General features: G+C 43.2%; 1 protein-coding gene across 10 annotated transcripts in view; it reads left to right on the top strand.

Annotated features, from left to right (window-relative positions):
• XRRA1 (X-ray radiation resistance associated 1) overlaps positions 1–24,741 on the top strand; it is a 64,492-nt gene extending 39,751 nt beyond the window's left edge. For 3 of the 10 annotated variants that reach the window (XM_036258030.1, XM_036258031.1, XM_036258036.1), the window contains 7 exons: positions 6,609–6,702; positions 7,537–7,652; positions 10,347–10,676; positions 22,783–22,984; positions 23,688–23,803; positions 24,000–24,105; positions 24,491–24,741. In XM_036258030.1, the coding sequence (XP_036113923.1) occupies positions 6,609–6,702; positions 7,537–7,652; positions 10,347–10,676; positions 22,783–22,984; positions 23,688–23,803; positions 24,000–24,105; positions 24,491–24,741 (1,215 nt within the window). The remainder of the gene's footprint in view (positions 1–6,608; positions 6,703–7,536; positions 7,653–10,346; positions 10,677–22,782; positions 22,985–23,687; positions 23,804–23,999; positions 24,106–24,490) is intronic. The other 7 variants (XM_036258032.1, XM_036258038.1, XM_036258039.1 and 4 more) reach the window with 6 other exon arrangements.
• The last annotated feature ends 691 nt before the right edge of the window (positions 24,742–25,432 follow it).

Here is a 25,432-nt window from a genome sequence, read left to right on the forward strand (position 1 = left end):
TTTTAGCTGATTTCTTCTTAAATGCTTGTGTGGCACTCACCATCTCTTCCACAATCTGCCACAGGCGAGCCAGTGTCTGTGTCCCATCTTTCCTTCGATGTGCCCCTCTAACTTTAGATTTCAGCCCATTGATTGCGCTGAGACCTTAGCTCTCTGTTGGACTCAAGAAAAGTTATGATATAAGTTATGATATAAGTTACTCAGTTTTTTTTCTCATTGTGAGGAGGGGAGCAGCACTCTTTCCATTTTTCCTGTATTTTCATTTGAGATTTTAAATGATATTTTCCTTTATGACAGTTACCACCTCACACACATAGTTTTGTCTATTATCAGTTGTCTACTGCCAGAATGTAGAGGTTTTTTTTTTTTTTTAAGAATTTTTATTTATTTTTTTTGTTACAGATATTTTACCTTTTTACCCCATTGGCACCCCCCACCCCACCCCACCTCCGCCCCGTCCCCGGCTTAGTTGTCCATGTCCATTGGTCATGCATACATGCATATAAGTTCTGTGGTTTATCTCTTCCCACCCCCCCACCCCCCATCCCCTCTTCTGAGGGATGTCAGTCTGTGCCCTACTTCCATGTGTCTGGGTCTACTGTATTTAGAGGTTTTTTTTGAGACCTAGAACTTCGTTTTGCTTCCAGCTATATCTCCATCATCCAGAACAGTACCTGATACGTGATAGGTATTCATTCAGTAAGTTTGTTGGATGAATGAATTATGTTTTGATGATATGAAGGAATACTCAGAGCTACCTGTGGTAAAATTGAGGTTAACATTCAACATATTAAAGTTACAAATTTTAAAACTAATTTTGCCTTTAAATGGAAACTTATGTTCATAATATCCACTCAGAAATCTAGTAATTTTTTGTGTCAAAAATAGCCTTCAGAATCCACCAAAGAAACTACTAGAGTTGATAAATGAATTCAGCAAAGTAGCAGAATACAAAATTAACATCCAGAAATCGATGACATTTTTATACACCAATAATGATCTCTCTGAAAGAGAAACTAAAAAAGCAATCCCTTTTACCATTGCAACAACAAAAAATAAGATACCTAGGAATAAATTAACTAAGGAGGTGAAAGACCTGTATTCAGAAAACTATAGGATGTTGAAAAGAGAGATAGAGGAAGATACAAACAAGTGGAAGAATATACTGTGTCCATGGATTGGAAGAATTGACATCATTAAAATGTCCATACTACCCAAAGCAATCTATAGATTCAGTGTAATCCCTATTAAAATGCCAATGGCGTATTTCACAGATCTAGAACAATTACTCCAAAAATTTATATGGAACAAAAAAAATAATCTTGAAAAAGAAGAACAAAGTAGGAGGGAATCACAATACTGAATATCAAGTTATACTACCAAAGCCATTGTAATCAAAATAGCCTGCTACTAGCATAAGAACTGGCATATAGATCAGTGGAACAGAACAGAGAACCAAGAAATTGACCCAAGCCATTATGATTAATTAATATTTGACAAAGGTGGCAAGAGCATACAATGGAGTAAAGACAGTCTCTTCAATAAATGGTGTTGGGAAAATTGGACAGCTACATGCAAAAAAATAAAACTAGACTTTCAACTTACACCATACACAAGAATAAACTCAAAATGGATAAAAGACTTAAATGTAACTTGTGAAACCATAAAAATCCTAGAAGAAAACATAAGTGGCAAAATCTCAGACATCTCACGTAGCAGAATTTTCACCAATACATTGCCTGGGGCAAAAGAGACAAAGGAAAAAAGTAAACAAATGGGACTACATCAAACTAAAAAGCTTCTGCATAGCAAAAGAAACCAGCATCAAAATGAAAAGGGAACCCACTGTATGGGAGAACGCATATGCCAATAATATATGTAAGGGGTTAATTCTCAAAATACATAAAGAACTCATACAACTCAACAAAATGAACACAAATAATCCAATTTAAAAATAGGCAGAGGACCTGAATAGAGTCTTCTCCAAACAGGACATACAAATGGCTAAGAGACATAAGAAAAATGCTCAACATCACTAATCATCAGAGAAATGCAAATTAAAACAACCATGAGGTATCACCTCACACCTGCTAGAATGACTTTCATCAATAAATCAACAAATGACAAGTGCTGGCAAGGGTGTGGAGAAAAGGAGACTCTAGTACACTGCTGGTGGGAATGCAGACTGGTGCTGCCACTATGGAAACCATTATAGAGTTTCCTCAAAAAATTAAAAATTGAACTGCCTCTTGATCCAGTGACCCCACTTCTAGGAATATATACTAAGAAGCCTGAAATACCAGTCAGAAAGAATATTTGCACCCCTATGTTCATAGCAGCGCTATTTACAATTGCTAAGATCTGGAAACAGCCCAAGTATCCAACACTAGATGAGTGGATAAAAAAACTATGGTACACCCTGGCTGGTACACCCTCAGTGGTTAGAGCATCAGCCTATGGACCAGAGAGTTCCGGGTTTGGTTCCCACTAAGGGCATGTACCTCGGTTGCAGTTTGTCCCCGCCCTCGTTGGGGTCATGTGAGTGGCAACCACTCGATGTGTCTCTCTCTCTTCCTCCTTCTCTCCCTCTCGCTCTGTCTGAAGATAAATGCAAAAATGTCCTCAGGTGAGGATAAAAAAAAATTAAAAAAGAAAAAGCTGTAGTACATTTACACAATGGAATACTATGTAGCTATAAAAAAGAAGAATCTCTTACCCTTTGAGGCAGCATGAAGAGACCTGGAGAGTATTATGCTAAGTGAAATAAGTAGTCAAAGAAAGGCTAGTATCATGTGATCTCACTTATATGTGGAATCTAATCAACAAAATATATCCAGAGACCCTGGAAGCAGGGAACAGACTGACGATTCTCAGAGGGAAGTGGGGGTGGGAAGAGATAAACCAAAGAACTTATATGCAGATATGCATAGCCCATGGACACAAACAACAGTGCAGTGAAGGGGGAGCCAGCAGGAGCAGGGTGGAGGGGGGGAATGGGAGGAATGGGGGAAAAGGAGGAAGATCTATAATACAACAATAAAGATAAATTTAAAAATAAAATAATCACTTTCAACATGTACTGTGTCCATGGATTTTTTTTTTACTTTAAATAATTTTTTAATTTTTCAATTATAGTTGATATACAGTATTACTTTCAGCTGTACAACCTAATCATTAAACATTTATATAACTTACTAAGTGATCATCCTAATAAACCTAGTACCCATCTGACACTATACATAGTTATTACAATATTATTGACTATATTCCCTATCTCTACTTTACATCCACATGACTATTCTGTAACTATCAATTTGTACTTCTTAATTCCTTCACCTTTTTCACCCATCCCCCCAATGGTTCTCTCATCTGGTAACTATAAAAATGTTCTCTTTATCTGTGAGTCTGTTATTATTCTGCTTGTTCATTTATTTTGTTTTTTAGATTCCTACCTATAAGTGAAATCATGGCATTTGTCTTTCTCTGACTCATTTCACTCAGCACAATACCCTCTAGGTCTATCTATGTTGTTGCAGATGACAAGATTTCATTCCTTTTGTATGTCTCAGTCACTTTCCACTGTATATATGCACCACTTCTTCTTTATCTACACATCTATTTTTTTTATTAATTTATTTTGTTACAGATGTTTCTCCCTTTTCCTCCATTGACACCTTCCTCCCCATCCCTCCCTCCGCCGTCCCCAGCTTTGTTGTCCATGTCCATTGGTTATGCGTACATGCATATAAATTCTGTGGTTTATCTCTTCCCCCTCCCCCCATTCCCTATCCACTCATCTATTGATGAACACTAGGTTGCTTCCATATCTTGGCTGTTGTAAATAATGCTGCAATGAACATATAGATGCATATGTCTTTTTAATACAGTGTTATGGGTTTTTTCAGATAAATACCCAGAATTGGAATTTCTGGGTTCTTCTTTGTCTCTTGTTATATAGCCTTTGTTTTAAAGTCTGTTGTGTCTGGTATAAGTCTTACTACCCCAGCTTGCTTCCATTTTAATGAAATACCTTTTTTCATCCTTTTCAGTGTGTATTTGGCTTTCAATCTGACGTGAGTCTCTTGTAAGCATATGTGTAAGGGTTTTGTTTTGTTACCCATTCAGCCTCCATATGTCTTTTGATTGGTGTATTTAAAGTAATTGTTGAGCCCTGGCCGGTTTGGCTCAGCGGTTAGAGCATCGGCCTGTGGTCCGGAGAGACCCGGGTTCGGTTCCCGCTAAGGGCATGTACCTCGGTTGCAGTTTGTCCCCGGCCCTGGTTGGTCATGCAGGTGGCAGCCACTTGATGTGTCCCTTTCACGTCGATGTTTCTCTATCTCTCTCTCTCTCTTCCTCTCTCTCCCTCCCACTCTATCTGTGCAAAAAATGGAAAAAAAAATGTCCTCGGGTGAGGATAAAGTAATTGTTGATAGATATGCATTTATTGACATTTTATTATTCATATGTTGTATCTTTTTTCTCTTCTTCTTAAAGAAGACCCTTTAACATTTCTTGGAGGTCTCAAAGGTACCTTTAAAGTACATGTATGCAAAGTGAATTAATGATCTTTCCCTTAAAATCTGATATTCTTCTGTTGTTCCATACCTTAGGGAATAGCTTCATCATCTACCCAGTTGCTCAAGCCAAAACCTGGTTGTCATCCTTTATGTTTCTCTCTCCTTTACATTGCTCCCCCTTACCCATTTCTCCTCCATTACCAAGTCTTGTCACATTTAGGTCCTCATGTTTCTAAAATGTCATCCAATAAGTTCCCCCAAGGATCAAAATCTTTAACTAGCTTTAGTCTGGCCCATACTTGCACCATTGGCCTCATTTTGCAAGAAGCACTCTTTTTCTCTGCTTTAGTCACACTGTCTTCTTTACATCCCCCCAACAGGCTGCTTCGTGCTGTTGGGCCTTTCACATATTGTGCTCTTGCATGGAACACTTCCTCTCTGCGTTCATTATCGTAAGTAATACTAGCTACCAAAACAAACTTTAAAATCTCAGTGACTTAACACAATAAAAATTTATTTCTTACTTTTACAAAATCTACTGTGGATATTCCTGGTTGGCTGGTGGCCTTCCACATGATCATTCAGAGACCAGGTTCCTTCTGGCTCTGGCTCTGGCACCTCATAGGGCCTTAAGAGTACTTTATTGGCTCCTAGGCTTCTGTTGGATAGGTGGTTGAGAGATGCAGGGGATCATGCAGGAGGTGTTGAAAGGGCTATGCCTGGAAATGGCATTTATCACTTCCACCAAGGTTGCATTGGCTAGAACTGAGTCTTATGACCACATCCGGCTGCCTAGGAGGCAAGAAGATGCAGTCTCACTGTGTGCCCAGAAAGTAGAGGAAATGATTTTGGGTAATGCAGAGGTTTCTCTGCCACATACTCCATCTCCCACTGCATTTACTAATACCTTCTACTCACCCTTCAGATCTCAAAAATGCCTTATCTCCCTCACTAGGTCAAGTCACCCTAGTACTTCATATGCCTCTCTTTTATGGCACTAGTCACAGTTGTAAATCTACCCTTCTTCCTGTTACTGTTTCTTCCATGCTTGTTTCCCACTAGGCAGTGCTGCGTGAGGACAGGAGTTATATCTGTTTTACTCATTTCCAACCTAATGCTTAGCACATGTAGGCATGCAGGAATTTGACCGAATGAAAAAAAATGAAAGACGATGACTAGGTTAATTGCTCATTGTGCGTAGTGCTACCCAGTGAAGCTCAGAGGAAGCCAAACTGAACCGCCCTCCTCCTTCTGGCCCTCAGACCTTAGCACCTGCTGTGGGTCCTGACTCCGACCCAACAGCTTTCAGTGTATCCAGGCATCTGAAAGGTCACTGCCCACTCCTGGCCCCTGTAATACTGATGGCTCTGATGCTGTTCCATTGCTAACAGACTCCTCCCCAAAGCAGTCCCCAGATGTTCCAGTCACTCTGCTCAACAAGAATGGTGTAATATTTGCCCTTCAGAGGCTGGCCTCACAGGGATGGAGTGGCCTCTGGGCCTCAGACAGCCATAAGGTCTCCCTTACCATGTGCTGTGCTTATTCCTTAGATGGGGGGGTTCCCCTGACCTCCTGTCCCCTTTCCCTCCCCAGATTAGTGCCCAAGCCAGGCCTCAGTGAAAGAGACCATCAGAAATGCTGTTGACAGACTGATGGGGTGTATAGAGGTTGCATTAAGGAAGGTGAAGTGTCAGACAAATTGTATCCTGAAGTGGAAGTCAATGCCCTCCCTACCTTTCAGACTCCTTGCAAGACAAATGCTATATGTGTTTGTCATTATTTTGTTACCAACATCCTCAATACTTGGTCTTGGGTGCATAACCAGTGTGGAGAAGGAAAAAAATGTATTAACTTTCAAACCTGAAACAACTATGGCGGAATTTAGACAGGAGGGGCAAGGTGTTCTGGGTGTGAGCTGGTGAAATTGCAGGGATAAGAGGCTGCCCAGCATGAGTCCCATCCACAGCAGCATCACTTGGCCAGCCCCATCCCAATCCTAGCAAGCATGTAGCCCTGGAGTGTGGGCCCAGGGGCGCTTGGCAGAGGTGAGGGGGAGTGTGGACCTGATGCGCTCTCCTGCCTGCCTCACAGATTTCGAAGGAAGACGCCATCCTGCCAGTAGCTCTCTTCCCATCTCTCTGTGAGCTCGTCTTTCATAACAACCCTCTGGTGGTCCACAGACGAGGTATGGTGCCTGCAAAGCTGCCCCCAACCCAGTGCCCAGGAAGCATTGTGGGCACCTTCATCCCTACCTCACTGATGCCAAGCCCTGGGCTCTGCTACCCATCATGGGTAGACAGGGGGGATGGAGAATACAACAGACACCCATTCATCCTGACAGCAACCCTGTGAGGCAGGCATTAGTGTCCCTGTGCACTGTGGAGGAAACTGAAAATCAGGGAGGTTCGTGACCTACGCAAAGTCACACAGCAAGAAAGAGGCATAACTGGGAATGAAATACAGAATTATCTAGATCCAGCATGAGCTATTTAAGTGACACCCTGCTTTATGGAACAGGTCTATTGTGGCCTCATTTACCAGTTGGGGAGTGTGCAGGTGCTGGGCTGTCCCCTCCCAGAGCACACTGAATGCAGGCGTACTGTGTCAGCAGTGGAATCCACTGTCCAAGATGAGCTAGTGGGAGGCATTTTAGAATCCTGGGCCCTGGAGTGACAACAGCAGAGTTCTAATCCTTGTTCCACACTGTGTTGCCTTGGGCAAATTCCTTTACCTCTCTGTGCCTCAGTTTCCTCACCTATCAAATGGAAATAACATGGCCCTGGCTGGTTTGGCTCAGCGGTTGGAGCGTCAGCCTGCGGACCAGAGAGTCCGAGGTTCGGTCCCCACTAGGGGCATGTACCAAAAAAAAAAGGAAATAATATGGGTACCTGCCTCCTAGGGTTGGTGTGAGAATTAAGTAAGGTAATATATGTACAGCAATTTGAACAGTGTCTGGCACCTAGTAAGCCCCCAGTAAATGTTAGCTAACTGTAATCTTATTTTCCCATCATGACTCTAGGGGTCCCTCCACTGTTAAAAAGCTTCCTCCAGGAGCGGCTGGGGATCCACTTAATTCGAAGAAAGATAGTGAAGGCTAAGCATCATATGTTGATGCCTCGGAAGGCCTCACGGAAGGTAAGGCTTCCAAGGTGGGACCCCCAACCCCAGAGGGGGTGGAGCCTGTAGCAATGCACGTGGACTAACCTGGCGCTAGAGCTGCACTCTCCCACAATGCCTAGGATCCCTCCATTAGGGTTGTAGTAGCAGTAGTCTTCTCCATACCTTGCTCTATTAATACAGATAAACTCAGAAGGGATGAGATGGTCAGAGAGACCCAGAAGGCAGTCAGGAGGAGCCTTGCAGGTCATTGAACCTGACCCCTTAATTTTACAGAGAAACTGAGGCCCAGAGTAGGAGCTGTAAGATGTGGGGAGAATCAGAAGACCCAGGTATGAGCCTGGCCCCATCACATTCCATAGCTGTCTGAACTTGGGCAAGAGTTGCAATCTCTGAGCTTCAGCTTCTCAACTCTAAAACCTCTCAGAGCTGCTGAGAGGACTGGATGAAGCACAGATATGAAAATACACGATAAACTCCCAAACCCATACCAGTGCAAGTTATGGTCAGCGTGTCAGTCATGAAGACTGTGCCAGGCCTAGAATACACCTCTCCTGCCTGGATGGTAAGAAGCATTTCCTTATGTTGAGAGCAGTTGGCTCCTCTGTACCTTCCCAAGCCACTGGTCCTAGAGTTGCCTTCTGGGATGCCTTAAAGTAAGTTAAATCACTCTTTCATCTAATGGATTTCAGAAATTTCTGTGAAATGCTCCTCCCTCCTGAACTTTAGTCTTCCTATAGCCGAAAGCTGGACTGGACATTGCTGGTACCAAAAGTTAAGTACAGTTTTCCCTGTAGCCTGCCTCTGCCCAGCCAAGCTTTTCTTGTCTGGAACCCTCATAGGACCAAAGTAGCATTTAAAATAAGAAATAGACAGAAGTTCAAAGCATTTCTATCACCTTCCCCTTGTCTGTTGCCTCCTCTAAGGATCCAGCTACCTCCCTTCCCAACAGCAGCTGGGGATGGGCAGAATCAGAGTGAGCCGGATGCTAAGTACATAACCTTCTCTCCCATGTACAGAGCACCCATGCCCAGTTCTGTGCTGAGCACTTGCACATGTGCTATCCCATAATCCTCACAACAGACAAGGAAGCAGGTTCAGAGAGGTGAAATAAAGAGTTGTTAAAAATTGGTGTTCAGGTCCAGAGGAACCTCTGAGGTTCCAACTGATAGACGAGAAAGACAAATCCAGTGGCTAAATGAGAAGCGAAGTAGTGCTTTATAAATCTAGGTAAACACCATCTAACGGCCAGTGCAGACTAGACGAGAATGTGGCTAGGCCTTTAGCTAGATTGGAGATGCCTACATGCCCCGGTGTACTCACAGAGGTGGCTGATGCACCTCTGGGCCATTTACTGTCAGTTACACGGACAAGGCCTACTGGCACCCCCTCAGGCCCAGGCATGACAGAACAGGGGTGGAGGACCTTCCAGAGCAGGCCCAGACCCACCAAACATGTAACCAAGAAGCTGTGTAATAAGTCCTTTGCATGTGAGAACACAAATGGAAGATAAAACAGCCTATCCTTGATGTTGGCCAGTCCAGCTCACCAGGGACATAGGGCCCGGTGACTGTCAACCTCTGACCAATTAGGTGATCCAGTCTTTCCTCAAGGAGGAGCTGGGAAAGTGGCAGAGAACTAGACAAAGAGTAGAACCGCATTTCAGCCCTTATTTTTCTAACAGTGCTTACGGTCTTCCCACTACACTACCTCGTCTGTCAAAGTATAGATATATGTGAACCAAATACCCTTGACTAAGAATAAAATCAACCCCCAAGTCACTTGGGTGAGGACAAGTCACTAAGCCCAGCTGAGGGAAACTGAGCTCATGTCTCGCTCCTGGCAGCTGAGGCAGAGGAGGAGGGAGGGAGGGCGACAGGCTTTTTGCTACTTAAGGAAGCTGAACAGTGCAACAGGAAAGAAGTTATTTCCTTGGTCCTGAACCCTGAGATTTAACTTATGGATCTTTTGTTTTTTCTTTATTGATTTTTAGAGAGAGAGGAAGGGAGAGGGAGAGAGAGAAACATTGATGAGAGAGAACATCAATCGGCTGCCTCCTATATGCCCCCCACTGGGGATCGGGCCCACAACCTGGGCATGTGCCCTGACCAGGAATTGAACCGGCGACCTCTTGGTGCATGGGTTGATGCTCAACCACTGAGCCACACCGGCTGGGCTACCTTATGAATCTTTATATAAGGTGCAGGGACCAGCATCCTGAATGGGGCCTGGTGCTGCTGCCTTCCAGAAAATGCAGGACCATCTCCCCCATGCCCTCCTAGGAGTCCCTGAGGAAAGTCAAGGAAACTGTGTTAAACCTTGAACAGAGGAATAAGGCTACTGAAGGCGGGAGTGATACAGTCAGGGGTTTAGAATGAGGCCTGGAGCCCAGGACAGGAATTAGATAGTCCAGGCTCTGCCACTGAATAACTCTGTGACATTGGACAAGTCATTTTACCTCTCTGAGTCCATTTCCTCATCTAAAATGAGGATAATTATTCACTGGGTAATTTTGAGGTATAAATAAAACAACATATGTCATGCATAGGGCACATCATAGGTGCCCAGTAAGTGTGATTTTGCTCTCTCCCTCCCCCTGTGAGCCCTCACCCAGTACTCTGGTCACTGTACCAAGTGGCCTTAGGCTGGCGAGGTCCAGGAGGAGAGATTCCAATTAGGAAGCCAACCAATACAACCCTTCTCCCATGACAGGTGAAAACCCAAGTCCCAAAGGTGCCAAAGCAGCCCCTGATGCTCCATCACCTACCTGCAACCACAGTGGAGTCTCCCTCACAGGAGATGTTGGAGGCACAGCTGGCTGAAGTGCCGCCGACTGCTCTGAGGCCAGATATGCCCATTGAGGGCCTGCGGGGCCTTTCCCTGCACCGCCGGCCCTTCGTGCCACTTCCTCCCATCTGCTCTGACTCCACTGTGCATAGTGAAGAGACCACGTCTCACCCAAGCGACACTGCTGGCCACCTCAGCGTGGAGAACCCATCAGACGAGGACACCAAGAGCACAGAGTCCATCTTCTTGACGCAGGTGCCTGGATCCATCTGGCCGAGCACTTGTTCCCAGTTCCCACAGGTTCCTGCACACCCCTTAGGTAGCTGGAGCGCTGTAGGCAGCTGGAAGCGAGTACTTGGCGGGTCAGGAAATCAGAAGGCAGCACCCTGGCAGGGCCTGCAAGGCCCTTTTAGGAGACCCACTGGTCCATGGCTACTAGTAGGGACACCTGTACGGACAGTCATGGTCCTGTGGCAGAGAAAATACCTGCGGTCTGACTAGGGTATGGTTCTAGCCAGTTTTTAGGAAGGGTTGCTGCTGCCTCTGCCTATCTGCTTAAGGTCACCTCACTTTTGATGCTGCCTCTGAATCCTGGGAATACAAATGGATGAGACATGGTCCTGCCCTTGAGATAGCCTTAGTCTAAAGGGGGAGGTGGGTAAGAACAACGCACATAGTCAGTGCTGAAAGTGAGAAGCCCGGGGGCTGGAAGCCTAGAGGAAGAGGGGAAGCCTCTGTCCCGGACCAGAAGGGCAGGCTTCCTGGAAGAGGTTCGAATGAGATGAGATCTGCAGCCTGAATAGGAGTTAACAAGGTGAGGACATTAGGCAGCAAGGGCGTTCTGGGCAGAGCGAACAGCATGAAGCAGGATACAGAGGAGGGAAATTAAAATGGTATGTGCACGAGCCACAAATAGTTCAGTGTCGGGGCAACAGAAGGGTGACATGTAGGAAAAAGGAAATATAAGGCTGGAGGAGTTGGCAGGGCCCCCTTAAACTTCATTATTGTACCATTGCCCTCCCTGATCTCTGTACCTCCAGTCTTGCCCCTTCAATATGCCAGATCTTTCCAAAATGTACACCTGTCCATTTATGTCTAATTCTCTGTTCACCCATCTCTTACTCCACAGATGATTTATAGTGACATACATATTATATACAGTATAAAAGTATCTTTATGGCCCTGGCCAGTTTTCTCAGTGGTTAGAGCATTGGCCCATGAACCAAAGGGCCATGGGTTTGATTCTGGTCAAAGGCATGTACCTGGGTTGCAGGTTTGATTCCCGGCTCCGGTCAGGGTAGTGCAGGAGGCAACCGATTAATGTGTCTCTCTCACATCAATGTTTCTCTCTCCCTCTCTCCCTTCCACTCTCTCTAAAAAGCAAAAGAAAATATCCTCGGGTGAGGATTTTTAAAAAAGTATCTTTATGAACTGTAACATTTTTGGAGTACAGTGCAAACAAGTAAGCATTAAAAAATAAATAATTGCGCCTGGTCAGTGTGGCTCAGTGGATTGAGCATCATCCCATGGACTGAGAGGTCCCAGTTCCATTCCTGGCCAGGGTACATGCCCCGGTTGTGGACTCGATCCTTAGTAGGGGATGTGCAGGAGGCAGCCAATCGATGTTTCTCACATCATTGTTTCTCTCTTTCTTAAAAATAATAAAATAAACAATTGAGAGAGTTGTATGATAGGAAAATATGGACAGGAAAAAAATAAGTCCAAGGGTAATTCTGTCACTCAAATGTACACATCACCCACTGATGCTCTCATAATAGAGGTGTATTGCCAAAATCAATTCTGAGCTTCCTAGCAATCAAAGCAAAAAATCGAGTCACCATGATTGAAAAAAATACCTTTTCTCCCCTTGCCTAATTGCCAAGGTTATAACCTCCAGTACAATGTTGAGTAGAAATGGCAAGAGCTGACATCCTTGTCTTAGTCCTGATCTTCATAGGAAAGCTTTTAGTTTTTCAACATTAATTATAATGTTAGTAGTGAGTTTTTCATAAGTGGAAGAAATTTTCTTCTATTCCTAGTTTGTTGAAGGGTGTTAGATTTTGCCAAATGCTCTTTCTCTGTCTGCTGAAATGATTATGTGGTTTGTGTACTTTATCTTCTGATATGGTATATATATTACATTTGATTTCTGGGTATTAACCAACCTTGCATACCTGGGAAAAATCCCACTTGGACACAGCATATAATCATTTTTATATGTTGTTCATTTGATTTGCTAGTTTTTTGTTTTTTTTTTAAATCCTCACCTGAGGACATTTTTGCATTTATCTTCAGATAGAGCGGGAGGGTGATAGGGAGGAAGAGAGAAACATCGATGTGAGAGAGAGACATCGACTGGCTGCCACCCACATGACCCCAACTGCGGCCGGGGACAAACTGCAATTGAGGAATGTGCCATTAGCAGGAACCGAACCCAGGACACTGGTCCGCGGGCCAAACCGGCCAGGGCTGATTTGCTAGTCGTTTTTGAGGATTTTTGTGTTTATATTCATAAGGATACGAGTCTGTAGTTTTCCTTTCTTGTGAGATCTTTCCTTAGTTTTAGTTTCAGGGTAAAACTGACCTCAGAGAACTAGTTGGGAGTGTTTCTTCTTCTTATAATTTTTGGAAGAGTCTGTGAAGGATTAGTGTTCTTTTTTTCTTTATTTTTTTCTAACTTCTGTTAAAAAAAAAAACCTTCCCTGAACATGCTTGATTTTTTTTGTTTTACTCCTAATCCCTGTTGTAGTAATTTTTTTTCTTTATTGATATTAGAGAGAGAGAGGAAGGGAGAGGGAGAGATAGAAACATCAATGAGAGAGAACATTGATTGGCCACCTCCTGCATGCCCCGCACTGGGGAATCAAACTGGCGACCTCTTGGTGCATGGGTTGATGCTCAACCACTGAGCCGCACTGGCTGGGCCAACTGCTGTAGTGAATTTATTTTTCATTTTCAATTACAGTTTACTTTTAATATTATTTTGTATTGGTTTCAGTTGTACAGCACTGTGGTTAGACAATCATATACTTTACAAAGTGTTCCCCCAATATTTCCAACACTCACCTGGCACCATACATAGTTATTGCAATATTATTGACTGTGTTCCCTCTGCTGTACTTTACAGCCCTGTGACTATTTTGTAACTACCAATCTGTACTCAGTCTTTTCCTGTCTCCCAACCCTCTCCCCTCTGGCAACCATCAGTCCACAATCTGTGTCTTCTGGTTTAGTTTTGTTTGTTTATTCTGTTCATTAGATTCCATATATAAGTAAAATTATATGGTATTTGTCTTTCTCTGACTTATTTCACACAGCATAATACCCTCTAGATTCATGAATACTTTTGCAAATGGTAAGCTTTCATTCTTTTTTTGTTGAGTAATAGTCCATTGTGTGTGTGTGTGTGTGTGTGTGTGTGTGTGTGTGTGTATACTGCTTTTTTATCCACTTGTCTATTGATGGGCACTTGGGTTGCTTCCATATTTTGGCTATTATAAATAATGCTGCAATGAACATAGGGGTGCATATATTCTTTCAAATTAGTATTTTGAGTCTCTTTGGATATATACCCAGAAGTAGAATGGCTGCATCATAAGGCAGTTTATTTTGAATTTTTTTAGGAACCTCCATACTGTTTTCCATAATGGCTGTTCCAATCTGCATTCCCTCCAACAGTGCACAAGGGTACACTTTTCTCTACATCCTCACCAACAATTGTTTGTTGATTTATTGATGATAGCCATTCTGACAGGTGTGAGGTGATATCTGATTGTGGTTTTAATGTGCATTTCTCTGATTAGTGACATTGAGCATCTTTTCATGTCTGTTCTCTTTGGAGAAATGTGTACTCAGGTCCTCTACCCATTTTTTAATTGGAGATTTTTTGTTTTTTGTTATTTTTTTTTTGGTGTTGAGTTGTATGAGTTCTTTATAAATTTTGGGTATTAACCCGTATCAGATGTATCATTGGCACATATGTTCTCCCAGTAAGTAGGATGTGCAAAAACTTTTTAGTTTGATGTAGTCCCATTTCTTGTTGTTGTTGTTGTTTCCTTGGCCTCGAGGAGATATATCACAAAAAATATTGCTAAGAGAGATGCCAGAGATTTTATTTTATTTATTTATTTATCTTTTTAATTTTTAAAAGACTTGGAATTATTTTTATTAACATCTTTGTCATTTTCTCTTGGGAGGGGCATCTCCTTCCCATAGCTCTACCATTCCCAAACATAAGCTTAATAAAAACAAGAACTGTATCTATTTTGTTCATCATAACACAAGCACTCAATAAATGTCTGTTCGATTAAAAAATTAAAAAAAAATTTTTTTTGTTACAGATGTTTCTCTTTTTTTACCCCATTGGCCCCCCTCTCCCCATTCCCTCCACCCCGTCCCCGGCTTTGTTGTCCATGTCCATTGGTTATGCATACATGCATGTAAGTTCTGTGGTTTATCTCTTCCCACCTCCCCCCACCCCGATGCCAGAGATTTTACTGCCTATATTTTCTTCTAGGAGTTTTATGGTTTTGAATTTTATATTTAAGTCTTTAATCCATTTTGAGTTTATTCTTGTGTATGGTGTAAGGAGGTGGTCTGGGTAGGTTTTTTTATTTTTTGCATGTATCTGTCCAATTTTCCCAGTACCCTTTACTGAATAGACAATTTTTACCACATTATTTGTTCTTGCCTCTTTTGTCAAATATTAATTGACCATATAGATGTGGGTTTATTTCTGTTCCATTGATCTATGTATTTATGCCAGTACCATGCTGTTTTGATCACTATGGCCTTATAGTATAATCTGCTATTAGGTAGCTTGATACCTCCAACTTTGTTCTTCATTCTCAGGATTACTGAAGCTTTTCTGGTGTTTTTGTTTCCACATAAATTTTTGGATTGTTTGTTCTAGTTCTGTGAAAAATGCCATTGGTATTTTGATAGGATTTGTGTTGAATCTATAGATTGCTTTGAGTAGTATGGAGATTTTAATGATGTTAAGTCTTCCTATCCATGAACACAGTATATGTTTCCATTTATTTGTGTCTTCAGTTTTTTTCTTCAGTGTCTTCTTATTTTCCAAGTACAGGTGTTTACCTCCTTGGTTAAATTTATTCCTAATTTTTTTTTTAAAAAATATTTTAATTGATTTTTAGAGAGTGAGGAAGGGAGAGGGAGAGAGACATAGAAACATTGTTAAGAGAGAACATCAATTGGCCACCTCCTGCACACCCCCCACTGGGGACAAAGCCTGCAACCTGGGCATGTGCCCTGACTGGGAATTGAACTGGGACCTCTCAGTCCATGGGATGATGCTCAATCCAGTGAGCCACACAGGCCAAGTGGTGTTTTGTTTTTGTCTTTTTGATGCAGTTATACATGGGATTGTTTTCTTAGTTTCCCTTCCTGATAGTTCATTATTGGTGAATAAAAATGCAACTGATTACTGAATATTAATTTGTATTCTGCTACTTTACTGAATGCATTTATCAGTTACAGTAATTTTTGGGTGGTCTTTAGGTTTCTCCATATGCAGTTCCATCTCATCTGCAAATAATGAGTTTCACTTCTTCCTTTCCAAATTGGATGTCTTTTGTTTCTTCTTCTTGTCAGACTGCTATAGCTAGGACTTAGAGTAGTGAAAGTGGATATCCAGTTTTTGTTTTTGTTTTTGTTTTTTTAATTTTTAAAAAAAATCTTTATTGTTGAATGTAGAATGTATTACAGATGTTCCATATTTTTCCCCCATTGCCCCCCTCCCCCCTTTTCCCACACTATTGTCTATGTCCATTGGTTATGCATATAAGTTCTTTGGTTTATTTCTTCCCACCCCACTCCAACCCCTTTCCTTTTGAGGTTTGTCAGTCCAGCAATGAATTTGTACTTCTTAATTCCTTCACCCTTTTCACCCATTCCCCCAACCCCTCTCCCATCTGGCAACCAACAAAATGTTCTCTGTATAAGATATGAGATCTGTATAATATATGAGAATGTTTCTGTTCTACCTGTTCATTTTGTTTGTAGATTCCATTGTTGATAAATATATATTCATTGCCATTTTGTTTGTTCATATATTTTATCTTTTTCTTCAAAAAGACCCTTCATTTTATATAATAACGGTTTGGTGGTGATGAACTCCTTTAACTTTTTCTTGTCTGGGAAACTCTTTATATGGCCATCGATGCTAAATGACAGCTTTGCAGGATAGAGTAATCTTGGTTGTAGGTTCCTGCTTTTCATCACTGTGAATATTTCTTGCCATTCCCTTCTGGCCTGCAGTTTCTTTTGAGAAATCAGCTGACAGCCTTATGGGAACTCCCTTGTAGGTAACTAGCTGCCTTTCTCTTGCTGCTTTTAAGATTCTCTGTCTTGAACCTTTTGCATTTTGATGATGATGTGTCTTGGTGTGGGCCTTTTGGGGCTCATCTTGTTTGGGACTCTCTGTGCTTCCTGGACTTGTATGTCTGTTTCCTTCACCAAGTTAGGAAAGTTTTCTGCCATTATTGTTTCAAACAGGTTTTTGATTTCTTGTTCTCGCTCTTCTCCTTCTGGCACCCCCAAGATGAGAATGTTGGCACGCTTGAAGTTGTCCCAGAGGCTCCTTACACTATCCTCATTTTTTTGGATTCTTTTTTCTTTTTGCTGTTCTGATTGGGTGTTTTTTGCTTCCTTAGATTCCAAATCGATGGTTTGCTTCTTGGATTTACGTACTCTAGTATAGAAGCTGTGTAAATTATTCTTTATTTCAGTTAATGCCTCCTTCAATTCTGACTGTGCATTCATCATTTCTGACTGGTCCTTTATTATGCTCTTGAGGCCCTCACTAAGTTCACTGAGGTTCTCACTGAGTTCATTGAGCATCCTTATAAGCAGTATTTTGAACTCAGAATCTGTTAGGTTGCTTATCTCCATTTCGCTTAGTTCTTTTCTTGGGGTTTTGTTCTGTTCTTTCATCTGGGACCTGTTTCATTGTCTCCTCGTTTTGGCTGCCTCCCCGTGTTTGTTTCTGTGTATTATTTAACAAGCGGTATGGAGCTAGCTGAGACCAGATGCTGCTCGTTTGAAAGAATTTAGGAAAAACCTGAAGCAGGATCCAAGACAGGCCAATCCTATGGTTAAGCAAGTGACAACAGCTTGGGTGGGCCTGAAAGTTGGGTGGGGTGGGGCGGGGCCTCAGGGTATCACCAGGGCGGGGCTACCAGTGTGAGCCAGGTTGCTGGAGTCCCAGATATGGTGGCTGTCTGCCACCCAGGGAAGGCTCACCAAAGGAACAAAGGCCTCTGACAGCACCTTTGTCCCGGAGAAAACCCTGTCTCCAGCCCTCGCTCCAGTGCCAAACAGCTCAGTTCTTCCCTGTATGTCTCTGGTGACCCTTGAGCTGCCTTCCCTCCAAGCTTAGAGGGAGAGAGTCCGATAAGTCCATGCGCGGGCCCTTTCAGGAGCTGCCTGGGGCTCCAGCTGCTTCAGCTTCCCTGAGCCTCAGTTCCCGCTGGTTTTTCCAGCCAGAAGTTATGGGGACTTCTCTTCCTGGCACTGGAACCCTGAGCGGGGCACCTAGTATGGGACGGGGACCCTTCAATCCTCAGGAAGGACCTTCCCAGCTGAAGTAGCCTCCTTATTTTTATCTGCCACACATGGGTGTGGGACCAGCCTGTCTCGCCGACGGCCCTCACGCCTCCGCCCCTCCTACCAGTCTTGATGCAGCTGCTTTAATTCCGTAGTTGTAGGACTTCCATTCAGCTTGCTTTCAGGCGGTTTTGAATGATGGTTGTTCTGCAGTTTAGTTGTAACTTTGATGTAGTTGTGGGAGGACGTGATACTGCGTTTACCTATGCCGCCATCTTGACCGGAAGTTTGGACATCCCGTTTTGTTTCTGAGAAACACTTTTAGTTTTTCCTTACTGAGTAATGATGTTGGCTGTGGATTTGTCATATGTGGCCTTTATTATATTGTGGTATGTTTACTCTATTCCTACTTTGCTGAGAATTTTTATTATAAATGGGTGCTAGATTTTGGCAAATGCTCTTTCTGCATCTATTGATATGATCATGTGATTTTTTTATCCATTTTGTTTATGTGATGTACCACATTAATTGATTTGCAGACATTGTATCAATCTTGCATCACAGGAATAAATCCTACTTGATCATAGTGTATGATCTTTTTAATGTATTGCTGGATTAATTTACTAATATTTTGTTGAGGATTTTTGCGTCTATGTTCATCAGAGATATCGGCATATAATTTTCTTTCTGGGTAGTGTCTTAATCTGGTTTTGGAATTAGGATAATGCTGGCTTTGTACATTGAAGTTGGGGGGGGGGGTCTTTCCTCCTCTTGAATTTTCAGGAATAGTTTGAATAGGACAGATGTTAGTTCTTCTTTGAATGTTTGGTAAAAATTACCTGTGAAGCCATCCAGTCCAGGACTTTTTTTTGCTGAGAGTTATTTTTTATTACTGCTTCAATTTCATCCATTTTAATTGTTCTGTTCAGATTGTCTATTTCTTCTTGATTCAGTTTTGGAAGATTGCATAATATCTAGGAATTCATCCATTCCTTCCAGATTGTCCAATTTGTTGGCATATACCTGTTTATAATATTTATTATAACCCTTTGTATATCTGTAGTGTCAGTTGTTACTTCTCCTCTTTCATTTCTGAGTTTATTTGGGTTCTCTTCTTTCTTGGTTAATGGTTTGTCAACCTTGTTTATCTTTTCAAAGAACCAGCTCTTGGTTTCATTAATCGTTTGTATTATTTGTAGTCTCTATTTCCTTTATTTTGGCTCTAATCTTTATTCTTTCTTCCCTTCTACTCATTTTGTGCTTTGTTATTCTTTTTGTAGTTCTTTTAGGAGTAAGGTTATATTGTTTGAGATTTTTCTTGCTTCTTGGGGTCAGTCTGTATTGCTATGAATTTTCCTCTTAGGACTGCTTTCACTGTGTCCCACAGATTTTGGGTTGGTGTGTGTTCATTTTCACTTGTCTCAAAGTAGCTCTTGATTTCTTCCTTGATGTCATTGTTAACTCATTTATTATTTAGTAACATGCTATTTAGCTCCCATATGTTTGTGTGCTCTCCAGTTTTTTAAAAGATTATAATTGATATCTAGTTTCATACCATCGTGGTCAGAAAAATGTTTGATATGACTTCAATCTTCTTAAATTTACCAAGACTTGTTTTGTGTCCTAACACATGGTCTATCTTAGAAAATCTTCCATGTGCACTTAAAAAGAATGTATAGTCTGTTGCTTTGGTGTGAAATGTTCTGCAATTAGAGTTGGGCAAAAGGAGTTTTACAGTTGTGAGTACATGGAACAGAGTTTATTCTTTTTTTTTGTTTGTTAATCCTGACCTGAGGATGTTTTTCCATTGATTTTTATTTTTTATTGATTTTTTCAGAGAGAGACAGGAAGGGAGGGAGAGATAGAAACATCAATGTGAGAGAGAGACATCGATCAGCTGCCTTCTGCACACTCCCTACTGAGGATCAAGCCAGCAACCTGGGCATGTGCACTGACCAGGAATTGAACCGGGACCTTTCAGTCCACTGAGCCACACCGACCAGGCCTGTTGATTTTTAGTTAGAGTGGAAGGGAGGGAGGGAGGAGTGAGAAACATCAATGTGAGAGAAAGACATCAATTGGTTGTTTCCCGCACAACCTGACCAGGGCCAGGGATCAAACCTGCAACCCAGGTATGTGCCCTTGACCAGGAATCAGACCCACAACCCTTCAGTCTGTGAACTGATGCTTTAACTGCTGAACCATTCCGACCAGGGCCAGAGTTTATTCTTGTATTATTTTCAATATAAACAACTGTACACCTACTTTTGCCCCACCCTGTATCAATTAAATCCATCTGGTCTAGTGTGTAGTTTAAGGCTGCTATTTCCTTATTGATTTTTTTACTGGGAAACCAATTTATGTATGTATGTATGCATGTATGCATTATGTATGTATGTATGTATGTATGTATTTAAATCCTCACCTGAGGACATTTTCCCATTTATCTTCAGATAGAGAGGGAGGGAGGGAGAGAGAATCGATGTGAGAGAGACTCATCAACTGGTTGTCTCCTGCATAACCCCAACCAGGGCCAGGGACCAAACCACAACTGAGGTACATGCCCTTGACTGGAATCAAACCCACAAGTCTTTGGTCCATGGGCCAATGCTCTAACCACTGAGCCAACCGGTCAGGGCTGGAAGATCAATTTATTAATGTCATTGGGGTGTTAAAATCTGCTACATGACTGTATTAAGTCCATTAAAATTAACTTTATATATTTAGGTGCTCCTTTTTGGGGGCACATAAATGTTTACAAGTGTTAAATCCTCTTGTTGGCTTGATCCCTGTATCAATATGTAATTTTTTTGTTTCTTATTATAGCCTTTGTTTTAAAGTCTATTTTGTCTGATATAAGTATTGCTACCCCAGCTTTTTTTCATTTCTATTTGCATGAAATATCTTTTTTTATCCCTTTACTTTCAGTTTGTGTCTTTCATTCTGAGATGGGTCTTTTGTAGACAGCATATACATAGGTATTGTTTTCTTATTCATTCAGCTACCTTATATTTTTTTCATTGGAGCAATTAAGCCATTTACTTTTAAGGTGATTATTCACAGATACATATTTCTTGCCATTTTATTCTTTATAAGTGTGTTTCTCTCTCTTTTTTCTTTCTTCTTCTTAAAGATCTTTTGACATTTCTTATAATACTAGTTTGGTGGTAATGAACTCCTTTCACTTTTTCTTGTCTGGGAAGCTAGTTCACCTTCAATTTTAAATGATAGCCTTGCTAAGTAGAATAGTCTTGGTTGTAAGCCTTTGTTTACATCACTTTGAATATATCATGTCAATTTCTACAGGCCTGAAATGTTTCTGTTGAGAAATCAGGTGATACTCTTATGGGAGCTCCCTTGTAGGTAATTAACTATCTTTTTCTTGCTGCTTTTAAGATTCTCTCTTTGTCTTTAACCTTTGGCATTTTATTTATGATGTGTCTTGATGTGTGCCTCTGGGTTCATCTTGTTTGGGACTCTCTGTGCTTCCTGGACATGTGTATCTTTTTCCTTTACCAGATTAGGGAAATTTTCAGCCATTATTTCTTCACATAGACTCTGATTCCTTGCTTTCTCTCTTCTCCTTCTGGGACCCCTATGATGCATGTTATCATGCTTCATGTTGTCCCAGAGATCCCTTAAACTATCTTCATTTCTTAAAATTCTTTTTTCTTTTTTCTGCTCTGATAGGGTGTTTTCTGCTACCTTATCCATTCTTCTTTAAATGTTTGGTAGAATTCATTACTGAAGCCATCCTTGGCTTTTCTTTGTGGAAAGTTTTCAAATTACTAATGTAATCTATTTATTATAGGTCTATTCAGATTTTCTATTTATTTTTAGTCAGCCATACGTTTTAATAATGGGTATAACTATATCCCTATGAAATACAGGTTTCATACAGTTGTTTCTTATAAAACCAATTGGGGTAGGCTAAAAATGTGAATTAAGTGTCCACTCACTCCCTTCACACTCTTTGCTGTACATCACAATGAGGATACAGAAAACACAGTGACAAAACAAACACCCTCAGTTTGGCATTTAAAAGTCATTCCTGATTTGGGCTCTGATTATTGCTCCAGCTGCCTATCTCTTCATGGTGCACTCCAACTATATCAAGTTCCTCCCAATGCCTTGCTGTCTTACTGTGCATCTTGCTGTAATAGTATCATGCTTGCTTGCAACAGTCCTCCTTTCTTGTCTCTTGCAGCCCACAACTCTCCCCACCCCTGCCTGGGGATGGCTCTCCTGTTTGTTTGTTTTTTAATCCTCACTCAAGGGTATTTTTACATTTATCTTCAGAGTGGGAGAGAGAGAGAGAGAGAGAGAGAGAGAGAGAGAGAGAGAGAGACATCGACGTGAGAGAGACACATCAACTGGTTGCCACCCGCATGACCCCAATTGGGGCCAGGGACGAACCACAACCGAGATACATGCCCTTGGCTGGAATCAAACCCAGGACTCTTTGGTCCACAGGCTGATGCTCTAACTGCTGAGCCAAAACGGCCAGGGCTCTCCTGGTTCTTTAAGATTTATTTCAGGCTAAGGCATCACTTCCTTCAGGAAGGTTCTTGGCATTCCAGGCTGGGTTAGAGCTTCCTGTGGGTTCACCTGGAACCCCTGTGCTCCATTCTGTTACAGCATTTATCAGGGTATACAGTCATTGTCTATTTTTATGTCTTTCCTCTCACCCAAGTCTTGGTTCTTGTCCTTAACAGGGCCCAACATGGGGACCCACACAGAGTTGATGACAAGAAGTGTTAATGGAATGAATAAATGTGTTTTCTCCTGGGCACAGGTGAGTGGGATGTCTTACTCCGCCCTCCAGAAGGATGATTCAGAGGTAGAGAAAGACCAAATACTACTACCACCATCCCCAGAATCCAGAGAGGCAAAGAAGACTCGGAGGAAGCTTCCATCTGCCTCACTCTCCAGCAAGTACCATGGCTACCAGGAGCTGCTGACAGCCAAGCCTGATCCGACCTTCATTGAGCCGAAGGGTATGTGAGGAGAATGCCTCTAAGGCAGGGGCCTCTCCACAGTCCAGGTCAAGTCAGGGTAAAGCCAAGCTGGTGCCAGAACTCTTTTCCAGACAGGTACTATCTTCTACCTGAATGTCTGTCAAAGGGCCCCTGCATGTCAGGACTCCTGGCCTGGGCCTTGTCTTTGGGGAGCCACAACTGTTCAGAGATTCCAGCCAGTCTGGGTCCAGCTCTGGTTGGAAAAGTTTCTCGAGGAAGGGTTTGATGAACAAACACCCAGAATGGCCAGATTCCCAGTTAATCCCCAAATTGAACATCCAAAATCCTACTTGATTTGAGGCAAGGGAGGCAGTACCCTCTCTGAACCCCTTATTTCAGACTGATGTGAACAGTATTGGTACTTTCAAAGGAAGTGGTGCTCAGCTGTGCGCTCTTGGGTGTCAGTCCCTGCAGTGTAACCTCCCTGAGGTTAATGGGGTTACACTGGGGTCAGCCCCTTTCCCCACTCCAATGTTATTTTCCAGTCGTGATCTTTGCTCTAGGGGACTGTCGTTCACTCAATGAATGATGGAACTTCTGACACTGAAACAGACCAGGGAGAGATGTGGGGCTTCTCATCCTTTTACTCAGGGCCACTATTCTATGGGGATGAAGAAATTGGCGGGGGAAGCGGGGGGCATCTAGGAGAAGTACCCGGACTCTACCTTGCTTCCCGTCCTAGGAATCCAGAAGAACGCACAGGCCCTGCAGCACCTGCTGAAGCACCCGCTCCTGCACTGCTCCTCCAGGCCCAAGCAGGACACTCTTCAGAAATACTGTGTTCCCAAGGAGAAACGGGTACACCTGCACCTCACTGAGTATACAGATACCCCCTCGGGGACAGGGATGGCTGTCACCTCCAAGGCTTCTAAGGGCCATGCTTTCCCAGAGTCCCCAATTGATTCCCCGCCTGTGGCTGTGACTGTGTGAGAGGCGAGGCCAGGAAAGTCTGAGCGTAAGTCTGGGATAACTCTCCTCTCTTACCTTCTGCCAGGCCCAGAGGATCCCTGTTCCACCCCCACGGAAGACTCGAGCCCAGCTGCTGGATGACATTCTCATTCGCATGCGGGACTCCCAGAACATTACAGAAGCTCCACTAGGTATGGCTCTGACCCCCCCGTCCTCAGCTGCCAGAACCCGAGGTCTGCTGGTGTAAGGCACAGGACTTGTGTCAGAGCAAACAGGGCCCTTAGGAGCATCCGTCCCAGCCCTTCCCACGTGCAGATGGAAAACAGGCCTGAGCGAGGCAGGGAGTTTTCTAAAGTCACACAGCATGTTATAGACTAGAACTAAGGCTTGAGATAGAATCACGAGGGGACACTGCTGGCTTCCTAATGTCCCATGTTGGAGAGGCTATTTTCAGTCAGTACCTCAACACCCTTCTCTCACCCAATTCCACTTCTGGGGGCTCTGGATCCAGCCCCCACTGCCTTGGACTAGGCGAGACCCAGAGCTAGCCGGCTCCCCTGGCTTGTCTCCCTGCAGGAGCTGTCCTGCGCCAGCGGGAGCGGCGGCTGGTGAACCAGAAGGAGTACCAGGAGGCCAAGCGGCTGCTGAAGGAGTTTCAGGCACGCTACAGGGAGCTGGTGCGCTGTTCGCTAAAGAAGGTGTTCAAGGCCCCAGCGCCACCTCCGGCCCACCCGGCCCTGAGCGAGGGCCAGCCTAAGTTAGGCCGCTTCCTCCAGTTGGTGGATGAGTTCTGCCCGGAGTCCACGGCCAGTGACTCAAAAGGCTAGAGATGAATACAGGGCCATGCTCGCCACCGGGCCTGTGCCCCACGCCCTCCGAGAGCTCTGCACCCTCAGTGGAGCTGGAGCCTTGGGGTTGGCTTGGCTGGGTGCGGGCCTGAGCTCAGCTCAGCCTTGCTGGCTGGCTGGCTGGCTGCAGAGTGGGGAGCTCAGCAGGACCTCCCCCTTCCCAGGCCCGGCGGGATCCGCACCTGGCCCAGCAGCAATAAAGAGTGGGTGCACTGAGCAGGGCAGGCCACGTTCTTTTTGGAGCCTGTGCCAGGCTGTCACACTGGGGAAAAATTCTGGCTTGATGTGTATTCCTAGAGTCCTTTGGGGAAGCTGCCTGAGTCCCACAGGTCCAACCGAGCTGCACTGACCGCTGGGGTGAAAAGTGGAGTTGATGGAATAGAGAAGCAGCACAGAATCTAAGGCCGAGAGAAGTTAACTTGCCCACAGCCAATGAAGTGTCTGTTTGGGGGTGTGGGAATGGGGCAAAATAGAAGCCATGAAGCTCCAAAAATGGTGCTTTTTCTGTTGGGCAGCTTCTTCTATTGTGAGAGCAAATGTGGGGAAGGAAAAGAGAATTGGGAGTTCCCTTGTCAGATAGTCATGGCCACAAAATTGGGACAAGCTGAGGAGAGGGCTTATCTGGAGTTTCCCAAGGATCTATAATCCAGTACACAAACTGAAGTCCCAT

This window comes from Molossus molossus, unplaced genomic scaffold (assembly GCF_014108415.1).
Source record: "Molossus molossus isolate mMolMol1 unplaced genomic scaffold, mMolMol1.p scaffold_m16_p_13, whole genome shotgun sequence".
Lineage (NCBI taxonomy): Eukaryota > Metazoa > Chordata > Mammalia > Chiroptera > Molossidae > Molossus > Molossus molossus.